This window comes from Ictalurus punctatus, chromosome 7, assembly GCF_001660625.3.
Source record: "Ictalurus punctatus breed USDA103 chromosome 7, Coco_2.0, whole genome shotgun sequence".
Classification (NCBI taxonomy): Eukaryota; Metazoa; Chordata; class Actinopteri; order Siluriformes; family Ictaluridae; genus Ictalurus; species Ictalurus punctatus.
The window spans coordinates 26437160-26456794 of record NC_030422.2 but is presented as its reverse complement, the minus strand read 5'-3'; the positions used below and the strand labels follow the sequence as shown (position 1 = coordinate 26456794).

The window sequence follows — 19635 nt, the reverse complement described above, 5'->3', positions numbered from 1 at the left end:
ACAAATATTAAACCTGTTTAAATAATTTCAGTGTGTGTATCAGTACTTTTTGTACATTTTCAGCACATTTTAACAATACTGTGATAATCCTGGTAACCGTGATATTTTTGGTCACGATAATCGTGTTATGAAATTTTCATACTGTTACAGCGGTAGTCAGAGGTATTAGAGACTGTTATGAATGTAATTCTGTTTTTTTATATTGCAAAAACTTTAATGCAGACTTTTATTTCATGCAAGAAACACACACGCTATCATTTGACCTTGATCTTTGGAAAAAGCAATGGGGAAATGAAATGTGGCTTTCTTGTCAGAGGAGTAAATCTGCCAGTGTGGTGATTTTTAAACAGGCGTTCAAAGGAAAAATTATATTCAGTAAAACTCATACATTTGGAAGATGGCTTATTTATTTGTGTATATTAATCATGATACATATTTACTGGCAATATATATTTATATATACAATATATTTACAGTAGAGATACAAAACCTAAAAGATATTGTCCAAAATATTAAAATAAAATCCTTTTTAATTTAGTCCCTAATGTACCAATAGATCGATATCCATTTCCTAAAGGACCAAATTCCATATGTCCAATTATTAGTAGATTAGATTAGTCATCATAATGTCATAGATGCTTGGAGATTAAAAAATCCAGACAAGAAGCAATTGACGTGGTGTAACAGGGGTAGATCTAAACAATCAAGAATTGATTTATTCATTTTTTGTTTGACACTTTAATGGAAAGAATTTTTTAAAAATCTCAATCTCAATCAATCCATTGGTCTTCACTGACCACAAATTAAATGAATTTACTAATTGATCTAGATCATTTGGGTGTCTGTGGATTGAACAGGGGTTATTGGAAATTAAATGTAACCTACTTTAAGATGATCTTTTTCAGAAAGAGGCAAAAAAAAAAAAAACATTATTAAGTGATTCTGGAGTAAAGCCCAATTATAAAAAGTATATGGGAGATATTGGGAGTTAATGAAATGAGGTGAAATTAATAGCTATGAAAAGGGGTAAGGAAATTGCTCAAAGTAAAAAACATATGAAATAGTCCAACTATCTTCTGCAGATACTGACCTACAATCTCATAACAAGTTACATATATTATAATCAGACCTGGAAAAATGGTATGAAGAGAAATCAAAGGGAGCCTTTCTGAGGTCAAAAAGGAGATGGTTAGAAAAGAGGAAAAAATATAAAATAATTTTATAAATTTCAAAAAAGGAATTATGAATCTAGTTTTGTTGTAAATGTAAAATAGATGGGGAAATTTATGAAAATTATAAAGACACAGTGGGGAAATATGTATTGGATGGGTCAACATTTTTTTCAGTAAATATATTTCCAATGAGGCTGTTCATATGACATTTTCACCAGACATCAGTATTAACTCAAGAAATCCAGAAATATAATTTCTGGAGCGTTTTTTCAGCCAAGACTCATTGGTTGCTATGATACGGAATATCCACGGAAGTAACTTACTAGAATGTTACTAGATTCAAATTACTGAATATAAAAAGGTCAACACAAGGTAAAGTATTTGCTCTAGCCCTTGCTTTGGATGAAAGAATGGCTCAAGCACATGGAAAGAGAAGACGGACCCACCAGTCCATGTGGGGTCATGAGATTTTGTGGGTGAGGAAACATCTCAAAATGTTCCTCCAAGCATTATTTTCTATTTTAATATTTTGGTAGTCTGCGGATGTCATCTTTTACAGACATGAATACTTGGAGACCAGCAATATTAACTGCTCCTCCATTGTTGTTCAGTCATGCTACATGTAGGATGTGACGTTTGGTCGGTGTGGTATTTGTCCCGCCCATCCTCCACTGTGATTAGACGGTTGGGTAAAAAAGTGACAAATAAATAAAGACATATGCGGACGATATATCTGTGTCTGTAAAAGACCAAAAGGAACTCGACAGAATTATTTAGCATTTTCAAAATTATGAAAAAATCTCAGGAGCTAAATGAAACCCGACTAAAACAGAGGCAGTGTGGATGGGCTATAGCGCTGCTCCAGTTAAATATGCAGAATAAAGCCGTATATTGGAAAATAAATGAGAAAGAATATGGTGAGATATTCCAACATAAACATCTAACATTAACTGAGAGCTTAGAGTGTATTAAAAACATACGAATAAAAGACATATCAGAAAACATGAGAGATATAATGTGGATAATACGTGTAGGCAGATTAGTAGTATGGTGTGTTGTAAAATAGAGTTGCTATGTTCTACTAAAAATGTCCTGCTAATGGTTGTAATGAAAATGAAACAAATGAACATCTTGTAATATACTGTCCATCAGTGGCGGTTCTAGGATTTCATCCTTAGATGGCTTAGGCCTCAGTGAGGATGTTAAGCTAGAGACAATTTCCTAATTAGTGCATCTTTGTAAAACAGGACCACTATATTACAATATAGTAAGTGTAAAGTACCGATATTTAAATTGGTACCAAGTCGATACTAAAATTTTATAAATGATGCAATGCTACCAGTCTTGCACTCTGCAGTACGGCTCAAATCGTTACACGTATACTGTTCGACTGACAGACGACTGTCTGTATGCATCGTTTTTAATGAAATGTCTCTCTTTAAATGAGAACCACTGTGATGGGCTAAATGAATTTTTTTTTTTTTATGTGAAAGGCATGCTTTTGTGGGAGAAACAGACACAAAACACAACCATGCCTTTATAATTATACACAGTAAAACACAAATAGCAAAACATTTTACAACCTGCATTGGTTCTCCAAAAATGACGGACAGAAATCAATCATGACCCCTTTAATCACTGATCTTAAAATGGAAAAGGTTATGATGTTTTAGAATGGCATACTGTAAGGGTGAGTAAATAATGTCAGGACTTTTATTTTAGGGTTAATTATCATGTTAAAGGATTATCATGACTATGAAAATGGCATATTTGAACATTAAATATTTTAGGGAAACAGAAAACTAGAAAATATTTTCTGGAATACTACTACTGGATTGTGGGCACTGAGCAATAAAAGTTTTTTTAGCTGTGAGAACATTAGAAAATGTTCACTCTGTTCTTCATCATTTCTTACCTGTCTCTTGCTTTATCTCTCCGTCTCCTGTGACCCCTTCAGTCTCTCTGTCTGTCCCCCCTTGCACTCCCTGTCCTGTAAAAAAAAATGTTGTATACCCATCTATAAAAAAGCGAGCATGTCTCGGAATGAGAGAAATTGTCTTTTATTTCATGAATTAAGTTGTGTTCTATGCCTGCGCAAGGATGCACGCCTAAGAAGGATGTTACGTTATCCAGTGAATTTCTGTTTGCTCTATGTGCCATTTGTTTGTCTGTCAGTGGTGGGATGGGATTCTTTTGTCTCCTCCCCCTTCTCTAGGCCCCGCCTACTGCATGCGTCACGTTCTGGCTTGCTAATGGATGATCACGTCCACACCTGCTCCGGCCTTGTATGACAGGATTGGTTGCCTGCATGTTTCCGAAAGTGTACTTAAGCCTAGTCAGTCTCCATCCCAGGGCAGATCATTGCCATTGTGTGTAGAGAGAAGTGCTTTTCACCTGTGTATGACCTTATGCCTGATTTGACTTTGTTTATGCCCTGCCCCGTTGCGATTCATGTGATACACTTGTGTATATATGTATATATTATTTTGTTAAGTAACACACGAATAGTCATCTGTTTGCTGCAGCACAGCCACTGCGCGCTTCTCTATTCAAGTACTGTAGATAGCTGGCGACGCGCTTACGAAGAGCTACCGCGCATGCGCAGAATATAAAAGAGAATAAACACCGCAAAGAAAACCTCGGATCAAATTGCCTGTTAGTCTTTTCTTCTTCTTCTTCTTCTTCTTCTTCTTCTTCTTATTATTATTATTATTATTATTATTATTATTATTATTATTATTATCGACGTGTCCTGCATTTTAGGGTTATTTTATTTTTTGAAAATAAAAGAGGGTTTGATAGTTTGATAGTTGGCTATGGGGCTGAGATGACAGACAGGGTCATAAAAATGGTCTAGAACCGCCCGTGTTGTCCAAGATCAGCAGCGATATGGGAAAATATGGTCAATATTGGAATAGCTAAATATAAACTTAAATGAAAAATCTATAAGGCATGACATTTTTTGCTGGAAGTTTGCCTAAGAAAGTGAACATTTTTCTTTGGCTAGTAATCTGCACAGTGAATAATAAAATCTGGAAAACAAGATGCAAAATAATTATGCAACAATCCCATATTTCTTCTGAGGTTGTGTTTAAACAGATCATGAGAGAATAAAAACAACAAAGGACAATTGAAAAGGAGAAAAAAATAAACACCCATGGGGTATTTTAAACGTGATAGCTGGCAAAGTGTAAATATTCATGTAAATATACATTATGTTCTTTGAAATTTTAACAATGTATAGGTCTATATTAATATTGTAACCATTGATATTTTGATGTAATGAATACTTGAAATTTCTTAATAAAGTATGATTAAAGTTTAATTAAAAATGATATTAGAACTATTTGCAGAGGAAATTCTACTCCCCCCATTGTATCATATATTGCAGTGGTTCTCAACCAGGGGGGCGCAGAGAGATCGGATGTCATGATTCCCCCTTGAAGCAGTGTGCTCTAAGCGCGAATGCGCGAGCACCTGCTTTTCCATTGTTGACCGTAATGACATCTGGACACGTGTGTTTTGTTTATGTTTCTGTCATGTCTCCTCCCTGTTCTGTCATTGGCTGGGATTTCACGTGGGTCTGTATTGCCCTCAGCTGCTAGCGGTTTAGACGCTGATTATGTCCGCATATATACCGCGCGTCTCCCAGCACACAACGCGGAAGATTAATATGTTAGAGTTAGCTTAAGTTCGTATCGTATCGTATCGTATCGTATCGTATCGTATCGTATCGTATCGTATCGTATCCACAGTCCATGTTTAGAGTTCGTTCGCGCTGGATTATCCGCTTCCAGTCCCTCGTCATAGTTCGTTTCTCGTTTTGTTTCTCGACCCTGTTTTCCGTGACCACGACCTAGATTCCTGCCTTGCCCCGTGTATGCCTGTTTGCCAATCGCCTGACCTCTTGCATGTTTGCGGATTACGTTTTGGATCACGTTTTGGATTTGTCTGCCTGTCTCTCTTTCAAATAAACAACTGTTCATCCTGCACTTGCATCCGTCCTATCTCTGCTCCGTCACGATTCGTGACATTGTTTTCAAGAAAAAACACAGACGGCATCATTTGGGTTCTCAGTGTATTGTGTATTGCTTTTAAAAAAGAATGTGCATAAATGAAAAACCCTGCGTTCCCTCTCCCTCTGTATTTTCTTTTTGGTGGTGAGAGGTGTAGCCAACTTGGCCACTTTTCAGACCCCTTTTTACAACATTTTTGCAAAAAAAAAAAAAAGCCTAGTGACAAATCTAGCGACTTTTTGGACAAACCTTACGACTTTCCAAATGTCGGCAGTACTGTCCTGCAAGCGCGAAGTGTTGCTTTCCTTCTGCACTCACACCTCTCTCTGCGTCTGCTCTGTTCAGTGAGGGGCTGAGAGCCGGAGATTTAACAATGTGATGGATAACGAGACACGCCCTTCATCCCAATTTATTCTTCATTCTTAATTATTCTTATGTGAATGCTTTCAGTCTTAAATAGTCTATTAGAAATAGTCCATGTTATTACAGCCTAGTTCTCTTGTTCAAAGTAGATATAGTGTTCAGAAGCATTTTTGATTCATGTTCCATACCTGTCTGTTATGTAGTTTTATAAAAATTATTTAAAAAAAAAAAAAAGTTATGAAAAGTAATTTTAAAAAGTACAAAAAGATATATATATATATATATATATATATATATATATATATATATATATATATACACACACACACACATCAAGAGGGAGAAAAAAACACCTAGAACTCGTCTGTGTATAAAGATGTCTCTTGTGTGGAATTATGACAAAACAGCAGTTTGTAAGCTCTGCACTGCTAAAATTTTACACCGGACGCTGCAGCAGTGAAGTGGGAGTTTCCACGTTGAGTCTAATTTATTTATTGCCGAGCTGCTTGCGCTGAATTAAAGGGCCAGTACAGCGTTGAAAGATTTAAATGTTGACATTTAAAAAGTATATATTGCACAGAAAAAAAATATATTTGTAGAGTAGTATATTTCATGTCCAGTTAATTTTAATATATAAAAAAGTTTATTATATATTACCAGTTTGATGTTCAGTTCAGTACAAATGTTTTTGTTTGTGATGAGTGAATGTGAGTCTATCAGGAGTTTTTTTAGAATTCAGTCAATGTTAATATGAATTAATAACACTCAATCAGTTAAGAAATCTTACTTTAATCTTCAGAATTTAGTTCATGTGTTAATGTTAATTTGAGTCATGTGTTTTCTGTTTATGAGACCAGTTACTGTGAAACACCTCGTTGAAATGGAGAGAATAAAGTTTTTATTTGCATTTCCTTCAGTATTGTGGAATTAATTATTATTAATTTAACAGAAAGTATAAAAGGCAGAACTATCGGTATTGGTTATCGGTATCACTCTGCCAAAATCACTCTGAATAATCAATTATCGGTATCGGCTGAGAAATTTAGTATCAGTGCATCTCTAGTAATATCGAATTAACTTAACTTACACTGGAAAGTTTTCCTCGATTTCGGGACATACGAGTTCCTGTGCGTGATGAATGATGGGCTACGCTTAGCCTCAATTACCGTTCTGGTAATTGTGGTGTTATATATGGTGTGGATTGAATGTGCGTTTAGGGCATTGAGCTTTGGCATTTTTAAGACCTGTCTTGTGCACTTACTTTCTGTCACGTAAACATAACAACATAAAACCATCCAACTATAAAACACCATCCTCCAGAACACTGAATCTGGCAGATGAGCTGAACACTTTTTCGGCTCGCTTGGAGGCTGCAACTAGCTAGCGATGCTAACAATGGTAGTAGTGCTAACAGAGCTAACATCACTAAGGCCTGTTTCACACTAGATGCAAGAGCAGAGCTGAAGCAGCATGCTTTCTATTGTGCTTTCACATTGGCATCTATTGTATCGTGTAGTTGAACCACAGCTTGTGTACCGCAAATACAAGAATGTGTGCCAACAAAAGGTCCACAGAAACATTTCAAATAAAAAAAATTCTTCCCCTGTTATGCCTATCACGTGCTTTTGTTTATGAACAATATTCTGCTGTGATGTGATAGTGTTCCCCGTCCCACAAATACCATGTAAGCGTGTAAAATTCTGCATTTATGTAGTTTATATGATAAAAGTAATCTTCAACTAAAGCTAGACTTGAAGGCTCAGCAAAAAAAAAGAGAAAGAAACGTCCTCTCACATTCACCTGCTCTGTTTCACAAACATTTGATGAACAGAAATGGAATAACGAGTCCCTGAACAAAAGGGGGGTCAATATTAAAAGTAACAGTCAGTATCTGGTGACCTACAGCTTCTTTAAGTACTACAGTGCATCTCATCCTCATGGACTGCACCAGATTTGTTAGTTTTTGCTGTGAGATGTTCCTCCACTCTTCCACCAAGGCATCTGCAAGTTCTCGATCACGTCTGGGGGGACACATGGTTACATGTAATTTTCCACTGCACATACGATCAGCTGTCCTTCCTGTCTCCCTGTAGCACCGTCTTAGGCATCTTTCATTACAGACATTGCAGTTTATTGCTCTGGACACCTCTGCAGTCCTCATGCCTCCCTGCAGCAGGCCTATGGCATGTTCATGAAGGTGAGCAGGAACCCTAGACATCTTTCTTCTTGTGTTTTTCAGAGTCAGTAGAAAGGTCTCTTTAGTATTACGGTAACTGTGACCTTAATTGCCTACCACCTGTAAAGTGTTCGTGTCTTAAGGACTGTTCCACAGGTGCATGTGCAATAATTGTTTATGGTTCATTGAACAAGCATGAAAAACATTGTTTTTCCAATAAAGATCTGTAATGCTTATATGGATTTTACAAAATTATCTTTAAAACACAGTCTCCTGAAAAAGGGACGTTTCTTTTTTTGATGAGTTTAGTTTAAAACATTTAAACATGCTTTTGTGATTGGGGCAAAAAAAAAAACTCCTGGCAATAGTGTTTTCAGTTGCTGAAAGTCACATGGTGGCTGTGAAACATAGTAGACATGACTTATATGTTTTTTATATGGTGAAACTGCTAATTTTTCATGTCAACCCATATTTATTTTGACGAGGAAGCATGCACTGTCACTTTAATTCAGCGTGAGCAGTGCAGCAAAATAGACTCAGCACTTCTGCTTTGTTCCTGCTATGTGCTGCTGCACCGCCTCGGCCTGCGGTGTGAATGCTCTAACCTATTAAATGCATGCTGATTCTGCTCTGCTTACACATCCAGTGTGAAACAAGCCTAAGAGAACGAATGGAAGCATGCATACAGAGAGGGTCAGAGAGGGAAACACTTCCATCGTTTTAGAGCACGACATGAGGAACTCATTCAGTAGAGTGAACACCAGGAAGGCAGCAGGACCAGACGGCATCTCAGGTCAGGTCCTTAGAGCCTGTGCTGACCAGCTAGCACCAGTGTTCATGGAGATATTCAACATCTCCCTGGCACAATCGGTAATCTCCACATGCTTCAAACAGTGCATTATTGTCCCTGCCCAAAGAAACCCCAGCCTGCCTGCCTCGACGACTATCGTCCAGTAGCCCTGACCTCAGTTGTGATTAAGTGCTTTGGAAAGCTGGTCAGAGGCTTCATCACCTCTTCATTACCTGACACCCTGGACCCATTACAGTTCATATACATGCAGAGCCCTCCACTAATATTGGCACCCTTGGTAAAAATGAGCAAAGAAAGCTGTGAAAATTTATATTTATTGCTTAATCTTTTGTTTAAAAAAAAAACCCCACAAAAATACTCTGCTCTCATGGACAGTGTTGGGTAAGTTACTCAAAAAAATAATCCACTACAGATTGCTAATTACTACTTTAAAATTGTAATCTGATTACATTGCTGATTAATGCATGCAAAAAGTAATCAGATTACTAATTACTTTACTTTCACGCTACTTTCAAAACCTATCAAATCTACCAAAAATATACTACAAAGTGAAACTCATAGTTCTTTCAGGAATTTTTAGAGCACGTCAATGTATGACATGAGTGTTTCCACGTATTTTCCTCTAAACCCTGTCTGATTGGTCTCACTTCCATTTACGGAAGAAATATATGTATAGGAACAGGAAATAGTTCAACCCTGACTTCTTGTTTCACAGGGGTATAAATATGAGGTAACACATAGGCCAAATATCGTTAGTCATTCATAACAATAGGTAAGACCAAGGAATATAGCTGCGAAAATTGCGGAAAATTTCAATGCGAAACATTGAAAATGTCCATTTCCACCATCAGGGCAATGATTAAGAAGTTCCAGTCAACTGGAAATGTTATGAATCAAACTGGAAGAGGACGTGTGTCTATATTGTCTCATTGCACTGTGAAGAGGATGGTTCAAGTGGCCAAAAAATCTCCAAGGATCACAGCTGGAGAATTGCAGAAGTTAGTTGCATCTTGGGGTCAGAAAGTCTCCAAAACTACAATCTGAAGTCACCTACATCACCACAAGTTGTTTGGAAGGGTTTCAAGAAAAAAAAAAAACCTCTACTCTCATCCAAAAACATACTCAAGCGTCTTCACTTTGCCAGACACTACTGGAACTTCAAATGGGATCAGGTTCTATGGTCAGATGAAACCAAAATAGAGCTTTTTGGCAAACCCAACATCATTTTTAATGACATTAATGAACACTGCATTTATGACTTTTGAAGTAATTTTCTGTTCCTATTCAGTAAGATATTTCACAACTAATGGTATTACACCAGTAAAATGTAATTCTGTGTTCAGTGAAAAACACCCAGTTATATTACAACTATTTGAATAAACCATGTTAACATGCTAGAGATAAAGAACAAAAGAGTGTAAGGTAAATGAATAATGAATAAATGAAATGTACATTAATCACCTGTTTGTGTACAGTGGATGAGTCCAGTCATCACTAAATGTTCAGAGGGAAACAGAAAGGACAATTTACAACAGGGATAAACACTAGGGGGTGTGCTGTTATTGGAAAATAATGAAGAACAGGGTGGTATGATGTGGCCCAGTGAGAAGCAGGTTTACTCTTACCATCCCCAAAGTAGTTTATTTTCCCATTAGTTCCTGTTCTGGCGTGTTTGATTACTCTTACAATATATCTCAACAATTTACCAACAAAAGCAATAAATAATTTTATTAATGAACTACATGCTGTACTTTTAAACTTTTCAAGTTAATTCATATCACTTATAGCAGATATAACCAGTTGTTCCCCTTTATCAGTGACTGCTTTTTACAAAAACTGAAGGGTGTGAAACTTTAATATAAACCTCTGCTTTCTTTCACAGCCTGCACTAATGTGTCATTCAGAGCTGAATTTAAATAAAAATTCTAATCAGTCTGTACCTGTTAGTATATGATTTCACATTCTATATGCTATAATGATCACAAATAGATTTATTCAAAGCAGCATCTGTTCTGTTGTTGAACAGAGTGCCATGTCTCTATTAATATAAATGTCTCTCATTTAGAAACTGTCACGTAATTTCCTGTCTGCTTGGCACAGTCTCCTGCTAAATGCTAAACCCTGCAGCATGTTATAGTATATCTACAAGAGCAACTTTCTCCACTTTCTTTACAGATGATAGAGTACAGAAACTATCTCCAAACAAATTTAGAATAAAGTATAAAATGTAATATCTTAAACAAATACGGACTACCAATGTGTAACAGCAGTTAAAATGATCAGCTTTAATGTTCTGCACGCGTGAGAGACACCAGGATGCAATTGCTGAAAACAGTGTTTGTTTAATGACTATTTAATATTTTACTCATAAAATAAATTGGGTTGAATGTGAATACACAACAACAAAGCAGAATGCACAGTTCACGCTAAATTCGGTATCAAACCTTAACTACAGACTAATCAAATAATCACACAGAACCTGATTACAGGACTCTCAGCCGTTAATTCAAAACTTAATTCACTACCAATCACTGTAATGAAGACACACAGAGAACATTTACTCACAGAGAAACACACAGAGTGGACGGAGCTCCATCCTGTCACACTGATGACTGACTGAATGAGAAGTGTCTGTGTTAAAGCCTCGACACTTCCTGTGTTCTTAAACACCAATCAGACTTCAGATAGAGAGAGAGAGAGAGAGAGAGAGAGAGAGAGAGAGAGAGAGAGAGAGAGAGAGAGAGAATTCAGGTGGAAATTCAAGCTTTAGATGATTATTAGTATTCATTACATGCAACATATTTTCACCACACATAATGTGCATTATCTATATAATAGCAATGGTCTACGACATATCTCTCCACATAGCCAAATATAGTGGGAGTCTAAAAACAATATGTGTTGAAAGAGGAAGTACAGAGATGGCAAGCGCTGTTGTGGTTTCTGTACATGAAACTTGCTGATGCGGACACTAATAACAGCAACTGAACAGTATTTAAGGAGTCAGTTTTACTATTAGAGCTGTTAATAAAAGGCCTGAAATTAGACATGAATTGACTTAAATTAAACTGGAGACATTAATTGACTTAAATTAAACTGACATGAATTACACTTCTCTAAGGAAGCAAATATATTGTTTCATTCACAATCTGATCTGATGGTCTGAATGTTGCTGTCTGTGTGTGTTATCTGTCTGTTTCTGATGAGACAGGACACAAGTGAGTAAACTCAGTGTGTTCCTTGTTAAGAGACAACCAATAATATTTGTCATAATTCAAAGCAGAGGTCAAAGTACAGGAAGGCAGCATCACAGTAAGCAGATCCATAATCCAAATTGAAAAGCAGGCACAAGACAAAGAAAAAAAACGATTTACACAAGAAGACAGAACTAAAGCTCACTACTGTATGTTCTTCTTTCGTTATTAGGTCATCTCATTGAGTGCTGTTAGTGTTTGTGCTGAAAACCATGGCACATGCCACAGAAACCAGCAGTAGTGAGAACAAGCAGGTGTGGATGTTTTAAATTTGGCTTCACTGAGAATGTGAATGACAGCATTTCCTCATTTCTCACTGGCTAAAGCCACACAGCTGAATTAGATTCTAAACCAAACCACAATAATGTTCCATGTCTTAACTGCTACATCATTTAAAGTGAAATTCACTTATTTGCTGAAGAACAAAGAAGAGTAAACTCTTTGTGTAATAATGCCAATTAATCAGAACATTCATTTCTAGATATGAATGGTTATTTTTAAATGTAAATCAGATCTGAAATGACTGACATGAGCTAATTTGCAGTTGTTTACAGTTTTCAGATAAGACTACACAATGTAGCAGGAAGCTGAGCTGTGGACATAAACTGTTTTTGTTTACAGGGAGCTCGGCTGTGTTGTGTGAACCTACTGGCTGTACAAGGTACTGCAAGTAAAAAACATTATATAACGGCAAGGAATTTTGCTTTACTGAGGTACTGAGCTTCACATATGAACAGTTATCATCATGTTTTATATTTAATACACTGTATACTCATGAAGTCAGGGTAAATGTATATATTATCTAATGATATAAGCTTATTTATTTATTTATTACAATATATGGTGACAGACTTGACTGGTTTAAATCTGTGTGGACCGGCTTCATTCACAATAACAATATATTCTCTTTTTCTTATTTCATTATTCATTACAAGTCATCTGGACCTTCCATGGAAGTTTTAAGTAGCATCATGCAATACATGTATGGGCATCTTTCAGCCTTTTAGCCTGAGAATGTGAAATGTTATCCACAATGCGAAAACACTTTAGCACCTCCTCTCTCTTTCTGTTTAACTCACACTGCTAAATTTGAGTTCCGATTTCCATTTCTTCAGAGCCTTTGCTTTCTCTGCTGCTGGCCACCAGTGAAGGAGGCAGTCTATTTTCTTTCATTTTGGTGTTGGCGTTGTACCTCTATCCATGCCATGACTGTTAGATGTAGTCTCTTTTGTGTACTGATAATTGTTTTGTTGTATATCCCTGCATTACACACTTTCACAAAGCAAAAACACAACAGCCATTATAGATAGTCCAAATGTGGATAGTCCAAATGGTTTGCCAGTAATGTGTCAGCAAATCTGACACTGAAACTGCCAAGCAGAAAGTGAGGCTGTATCTTAGCAACAGCCTTGCACACTGACACAATTTTGGTAGAAATCTCCAGGCCCATGCCCTGATGCTATGCATCAAATTTAATGACAGCACCACTTACTGGTCAAACGTTACAATAACATGCCAAAAATGCTTCCATCTAAGTGCCATATTTGCTACTACTTCAAATTTTGTCCAATAGTCACCAAATTTGACACACATCATCTTGAGACCTGTCTAAACAGCTGTCTACTGCCATTCTAGTTGTTCAATGTGCTATTATACAGACAAAATGGGTTTAATTTTAAATATAATTTTTATTGAGCATTTCTTTTTTAAACACCACAAGTCGCAGCAATAGACATTTCCTCCTACAGTTAGAGAATTCCCACACTGTTCATGATCAAAAGTACATGTACAAATCACTAGAATCTTAAAAACTTTTGCCTAAAGTCATGGCTCTGCTTTCATGTGCTTCAGCAACACTGGTGTGTCTGTGTGGCTTACTCTTTTGTAAAAGTACGTGCTTACTCTTCATTTAATATTCTAATTGCCACTGGTATAAAGGAATGTTTATACACATTTTCTAAGATATTTTGTGACCTTATACCTTCTCCCAGATGAAAGCATTACAAATTCTGAGTTAAGCGGGTGAGTGGACTCAAATACAATCCTTTTTGCTCTTCTGTGTATTGGCAGAAAATACAGTTTATCAAGCTGTGTTTGCTGGTGTTCTATTATTTTTCCTGCTATTCTCACTATCCTCTGAAATTTATTTTTATTCCTCACTCCTAAGTTACCATACCAGCCTATAATATTAAACATTAAAATACTCTTTTAAAAAATAACATCAAAACTCTTAAATTTACAGATAAGAAATAACCTTTGACTTGCTGTCCTTAAAATATTGTCCAGATTCTCACAAAAACTAAACCTTGTATCCAAATAAGTTCCCAAATAATTAAAATGTTCCACAATCTTAACAGCCTGATCCTTTATCTTTAGTTTCCCTAACACATGTTGTTCACCAGAATTAAAATTGAAAATCATCTCTTTTGTTTTCCCTACATTTATGTGCAAGGCTCTCGGTTTTCAACAGTCTTCAAGAACAACCACATTTTTAAGATTTTTGCTCGCTCATTACTTGATTTTTAGAACAAATTTGCACCATAACCATATCATCAGCATACTTAAACAGACCAGCTGGATTACTCTTAATTTGTAGCTCATTGGTATATATGGAGAATAAGAGTGGTGACAACACACAACCCTGTGGTGCCCCTGTATTTAAAACCAATTCATTTGAAAATATGCCATTCATTATAACTCCCTGTGGTCTATCTGTGAGGAAATCTTTGATCCAATGTACCAAAGCGGAATTTATATTCACATTATACAGACATGATAGAAGCAAATGAACCTGCATTGTATTAAAGGCTGAGGTGAAGTCAATAAAAAATGCCGGGGCATAAGGTTTAGAGTCCTGGACATGCTTTACAATAAAATCAGTTAAAGTAATTGTGCCATCTTCTGTCCCCCTGTATGGTCGATATGCAAACTGCAATGGATCTAAACTCTTACTCACTGAAGAAATAACATGTTTACTTACAAATTCTTTCCATACATTTGTCCAAGACGGAAGTCAATGCAACTGGTCTAAAATTTTCAGGTAGTGTTTCCCCTGATGTTTTAGAGATAGGTATTATCGTAGATATTTTCCACATATGTGGTACTCTGTGATCATTAAATAATATCTGAAATAACTGCGTAAGGGACAATTTGAGTTGATTTCCACAGGCTTTTAAAATCCTCCCTCTCAAGCCATCAGGGCCTGGGGCTTTATTAACATTAATACAAGCTAAACCTGCATCCATTTGGCAGGCACCCTCATCCAGAGTGACTTACAATTATCTCATTTATTCAACTGAGCAGTTGAGGGTTAAGGACCTTGCTCAAGGGCCCAACAGTGGCAGCTTGGCAGTGCTAGGATTTGAACTCACGACCTTCTGATCAGAAGTCCAACATTTTAACCACTGAGCTACTACTTCTAATATGGATAGAAAATGTCGGTCTAGCATTGCAGGTGTTTCCGAGTGCCGGTGCTCTCTTAGTGACAGTAAAAATTCCCGAGAGTAAATCCTCACAGGTGTGCCCACACCTTTCTCTCTAGTTGTCGAAAGGTTTTCCAAAATTAAGGAGAAAATCAAAATGCACGTGAATACAGATTTCCCAGTGAACTCCATTCTCATTTTCACTATCCCATCAAGTGATCAAGCACATATGCAACTTAGATGTAATGAAAACAACTTGGACAAACACAAACAAATAAACAAACAAACAGAGAAGCAGAGAAGCACTGGGTCTGCAGTCTGGAGGCGCCCCGGAAGTCATTTTCATGGTTGTGGAAACCACAAATATTACTATTCAGTGTGCAACACTAAATAATTTATTTGACACTGGAATAAGAAATAAAGCGATTCAATGTCATCTGGAGTTCAGCTGCTGCTCTTTCGAACTGAGGATTTAGGCCAGTTGATGCACCACCAGTACAACGACACACAATCATTAATTTTTACCATATCTTTTTAAGAATAAGAGGAGAAACAAGTGATATGAACATGGGTGTTCATGGGCTTTATCTGAAGATAGAGAGACAAGAACATGGATCTTGTTACATTTACAAGGACTTCAGGAAGGAATAGGGGTTTCCCCATGTTGATTCTTCAGCAGTCAATAAACTCTTTGCAATTTGATAAGGGTGTCTTGGACGTTTCCTAATTTTGTGAAACTGTACAAACCCATGTCAAATATGGTCATTAGATAAGTGACAGTAACAGATGAAAAGAGATGGGGGTTTTTCATTGTGTGGCATCGGGGGCAAAGATAATAGATCAAGTTCTAAATAGAAAGCAACAAATACGCCACCCTGGGAATATTTACTAAATCTAAATAGGATCACAAAAATAGCAACACAGGTAGTGAAAGGCAGGAGACCTAGATATACAAAAATATAAAGATTTATTTATTTCAAACCACAAGATAAATACATTTTTAAAAATGGATCAGTGAAACAAACCATGAAGACGAGTCACTGATAGTCACACATTAAGTGTAATTATAATATATGGTCCAAGCCATCTGAACATCAGAAATAATCATTAAACTTCCTAACCGAGGAACCGAGATTTACCCACTGGGAGTAGGTTAAGGATGGACACGATCTGCCCACCAAGCAAGGAGTTACACCACACACACACACACACACACACACACACACACACACACACACAATATTGAGAGCACAACACAGCACAAGTGAAAGGAAAAAACAGCACCAATAGATCCAACCCCAACCTTCAGCTCCTACAACAGACAGAAAATAAATGTAAAACACAATGCCAACAGAACCAGAACCAATACAGACTGCATCGAGGTCACTTCAGTTCATATGATGGTTACTAAACAGAAGGGAAAAAAAACAAATAAACAGAAATACTCATAAAACAAGACAGTCAAACTAATAATAATAATGATAAAATAATAATAATAAATAACACTATTAACAAACCAACACAATAACACCAACAACCCAAACCTCCCAGTCTGTGAGAAATACAAGATGGAGAGAGAACTGGAAACCGCAGAACAACTCAAAACGAAACTGGAAGCAGGAATTCTCCCGTAACCATGACGACGAAGAGCTCCGCTACATAATAGAGGCACAGTCCGCCTAAAACAAACACAATTACAATTTAAACAGAACTACACTCACATCTAAACACACATAAATCGGCCTTCATACTGGAAATGTACGGGTTCGTCCGAACCAAATTATTACAGGGAGAAGAACACACGAGTGCAACATACATCCAAACAAAACCACTGAAAATATACAAAACAAAATACAGCAACAATGTGATTCCACTAAAAAACAACACATGAAACGGCAAAAAATAGGAATTACTCATAACTTCAGATGGACAACGACACTTTATTTACCAGTCGCGAAGAAAAAATCCGAGCTTTCTCTTTCTCTCTGTGTGTGTGTGTGTGTGTTGAAAAAGAGAGTGGCGACACTCTTTGATCTCGCCGCCACGCAGTCACGTGGTTCATGTAGCGCTCAATAAAGTGGCGCTGGGATGACGTCATGTCGTACTCCAACCCGGAAGTTAGCATACTCTTGTTCCCTCGACAAAAACCCAATAGGATTTTCCCATAGGCTTTTGGATTATCGCAGAAAATAAGCTTTGTGATCAACAAAACTTTACAATACTAACACGTTTTGTCCATCAAGATACTTTTCACAAATCAACACAACGTTTTATGAAGCTTGAAGCCTAATACAATCGCCAGAAATAAAAACCTAACAATATGCTGTAAACTAACTACACTACGGTCGCTTGACTTCAACGTCACCACCACCAAGCTTGCGTCGACTTTTCTAAACTTGATTTAAAAACATTTTCCATAATACAGATTTATTCTGTGGATGAATCTTCATCCACGTTTTTTGGGAATTGTGCACTGCACACCTGAACTAGTTTATCTGCAAAGTTTTTTCCTGTTCGGCGTGATGACCTTTAATGTCCCTGACAACGTCTTTAATCACATTTAGCAAATTGTTAGCAACCGCCTTTTTAAATACACGTTAAATCTTTTTTAAAATCCTGAGTGGGGTACTACTGGTGTGTTTATGTCATAGAATAAAACATGAAAATATTTTGTTCACCATGGGCCTTATTTCAGGCTTTTAACCAAAATCCCATAAAAGAAATTGAATTGAATGGGTTTAAGTGGGACAGACAGCAGCAGGGACTATATTTGTATCAATTTTCAGTAAATATTAAAGCATAAATGTGCAGTGATTTCTACGTTGAGTATTTTTACAGTAGCACTTTATTTTCTGGGAAGTGATGGAGCGACAGCATTAATCAGTTTTTCTGTGTTTAATTTTGCAGAGAACGGGGATATGCTCCCATAACGTAGAATACATTTACAGTACATATGTATTAATATTTTTTCATGCTTCTATTTATAATGCATAATTACTTACAAGCTAACGTAATCTTATGTTAACTCATGTCAATGATTAACAACAACATTAATTATGAAACTGTCATAGAAATATTATATATATATATATATATATATATTTTTTTTTCCACTTTCACTGACTTTCATTTTTGCCATTCTTGAGTTCTGATCATAATTACCAAACATTCATTCAATTTTAGAATTGTAACCCTTTAAACTATGGTTTCTTTACATAATTAAAAAATATTCAAAGCTCAGTAACCTTCTTTGACTCGTATACATGGGGTGGGATTTGTGATTTCCAGTACAATATAATTTTTTCTTTCAAACGGTTCATACATAACATTTTCAGTATACACATACAAACCATAACTCTGACATCCATACACACACACACACACACACACACACACACACACACACACACACACACACACACACACACACACACAAAATTATAGCTGCATCATTTATTCAATTGGTCTGCAGTACTCTATAATACGGTAGAATCAGAAAAAAGGAAAAGCATGTATTTTCTCCAGAGGCAAGCTGAGAAAATAGTACACATTTCAGAAAATAAAACAAAACAAAAATTCAATGTTTGAAACCAAAACAAAAGCCTATTAACACAGAATGCATTATTTTATGCTTAAACGTCACAGGATTAAATATTGCAGTTTGAATGGGTTTCAGTGGGGACGTTTTTATCCTTAAGGTCCTGAGTGTAACTATTTTGTGTACCTAGTTTAAAATAAATGTATAAAAGCAAATGAGGGTGAAATATTAAAATTCTAATAACAATACACACCTTTTGCAAAATTTAAGCTGTTTGCATTAACACAGACAGAATGATGAAAAAAACAAAACAAAACAAAAAATGTCCATAAGGATGAACTCTAAGAGTTAAGACATTCACATAAGCATTCATAACAAGTGAATATCAATGAATGCAAGCAACTGCTCAGTCTAACCCAAGAATGAAGTTTGGTCAATAGTGATAAGATTTTTTAGATTACTATTGAATGGGTAGTCTTCATAGAAACTCATTCAACCTCCTACAGTACAGGGAGAGAAAGAAAAAAAGAGAGAGTATTAATGAGCCCTGGTAAATTTAATCTCCACCATAAACAGAAGAATATCTGCTTATAATAACTGACCAGTCTAGAGAGGTGTGTGTGGTTGTGTTGTATTACCTGCTCGTATTAAATAAATAAAATAATAATGAAAAAGAAATAAGAAAATCCCATCTGTTCAAGAGCTGGAACTTGAGACTTACTGTGTCAATCACTATAGGGATATATCTTGCTTTAGACGTCTCTATCACCTCATAAAAGAGAGAGAAAAAGGTGTTATCTTAAGATAATGTAAAATTAAATGTCATCCAAAAAATGCTTAAGTGATGTTGGTCAATAAGCACATTTTAAATGCACTCAACAAA

At 36.3% G+C, this 19635-nt stretch overlaps 1 protein-coding gene across 8 annotated transcripts in view; it reads right to left on the bottom strand.

Annotated features, from left to right (window-relative positions):
• LOC108261906 (Fc receptor-like protein 5) overlaps positions 1 to 17216 on the bottom strand; it is a 66197-nt gene extending 48981 nt beyond the window's left edge. For 7 of the 8 annotated variants that reach the window (XM_053681500.1, XM_053681501.1, XM_053681507.1 and 4 more), the window contains exons 1-4: positions 17163 to 17216; positions 11104 to 11216; positions 10000 to 10032; positions 3088 to 3162 (exon numbers count right to left, since the gene is read on the bottom strand). In XM_053681500.1, the coding sequence (XP_053537475.1) occupies positions 3088 to 3162; positions 10000 to 10032; positions 11104 to 11134 (139 nt within the window). In that variant the 5' untranslated portion in view covers positions 11135 to 11216; positions 17163 to 17216. The remainder of the gene's footprint in view (positions 1 to 3087; positions 3163 to 9999; positions 10033 to 11103; positions 11217 to 17162) is intronic. The other variant, XM_053681502.1, reaches the window with a different exon arrangement.
• Between the last annotated feature and the right edge of the window lie 2419 nt (positions 17217 to 19635).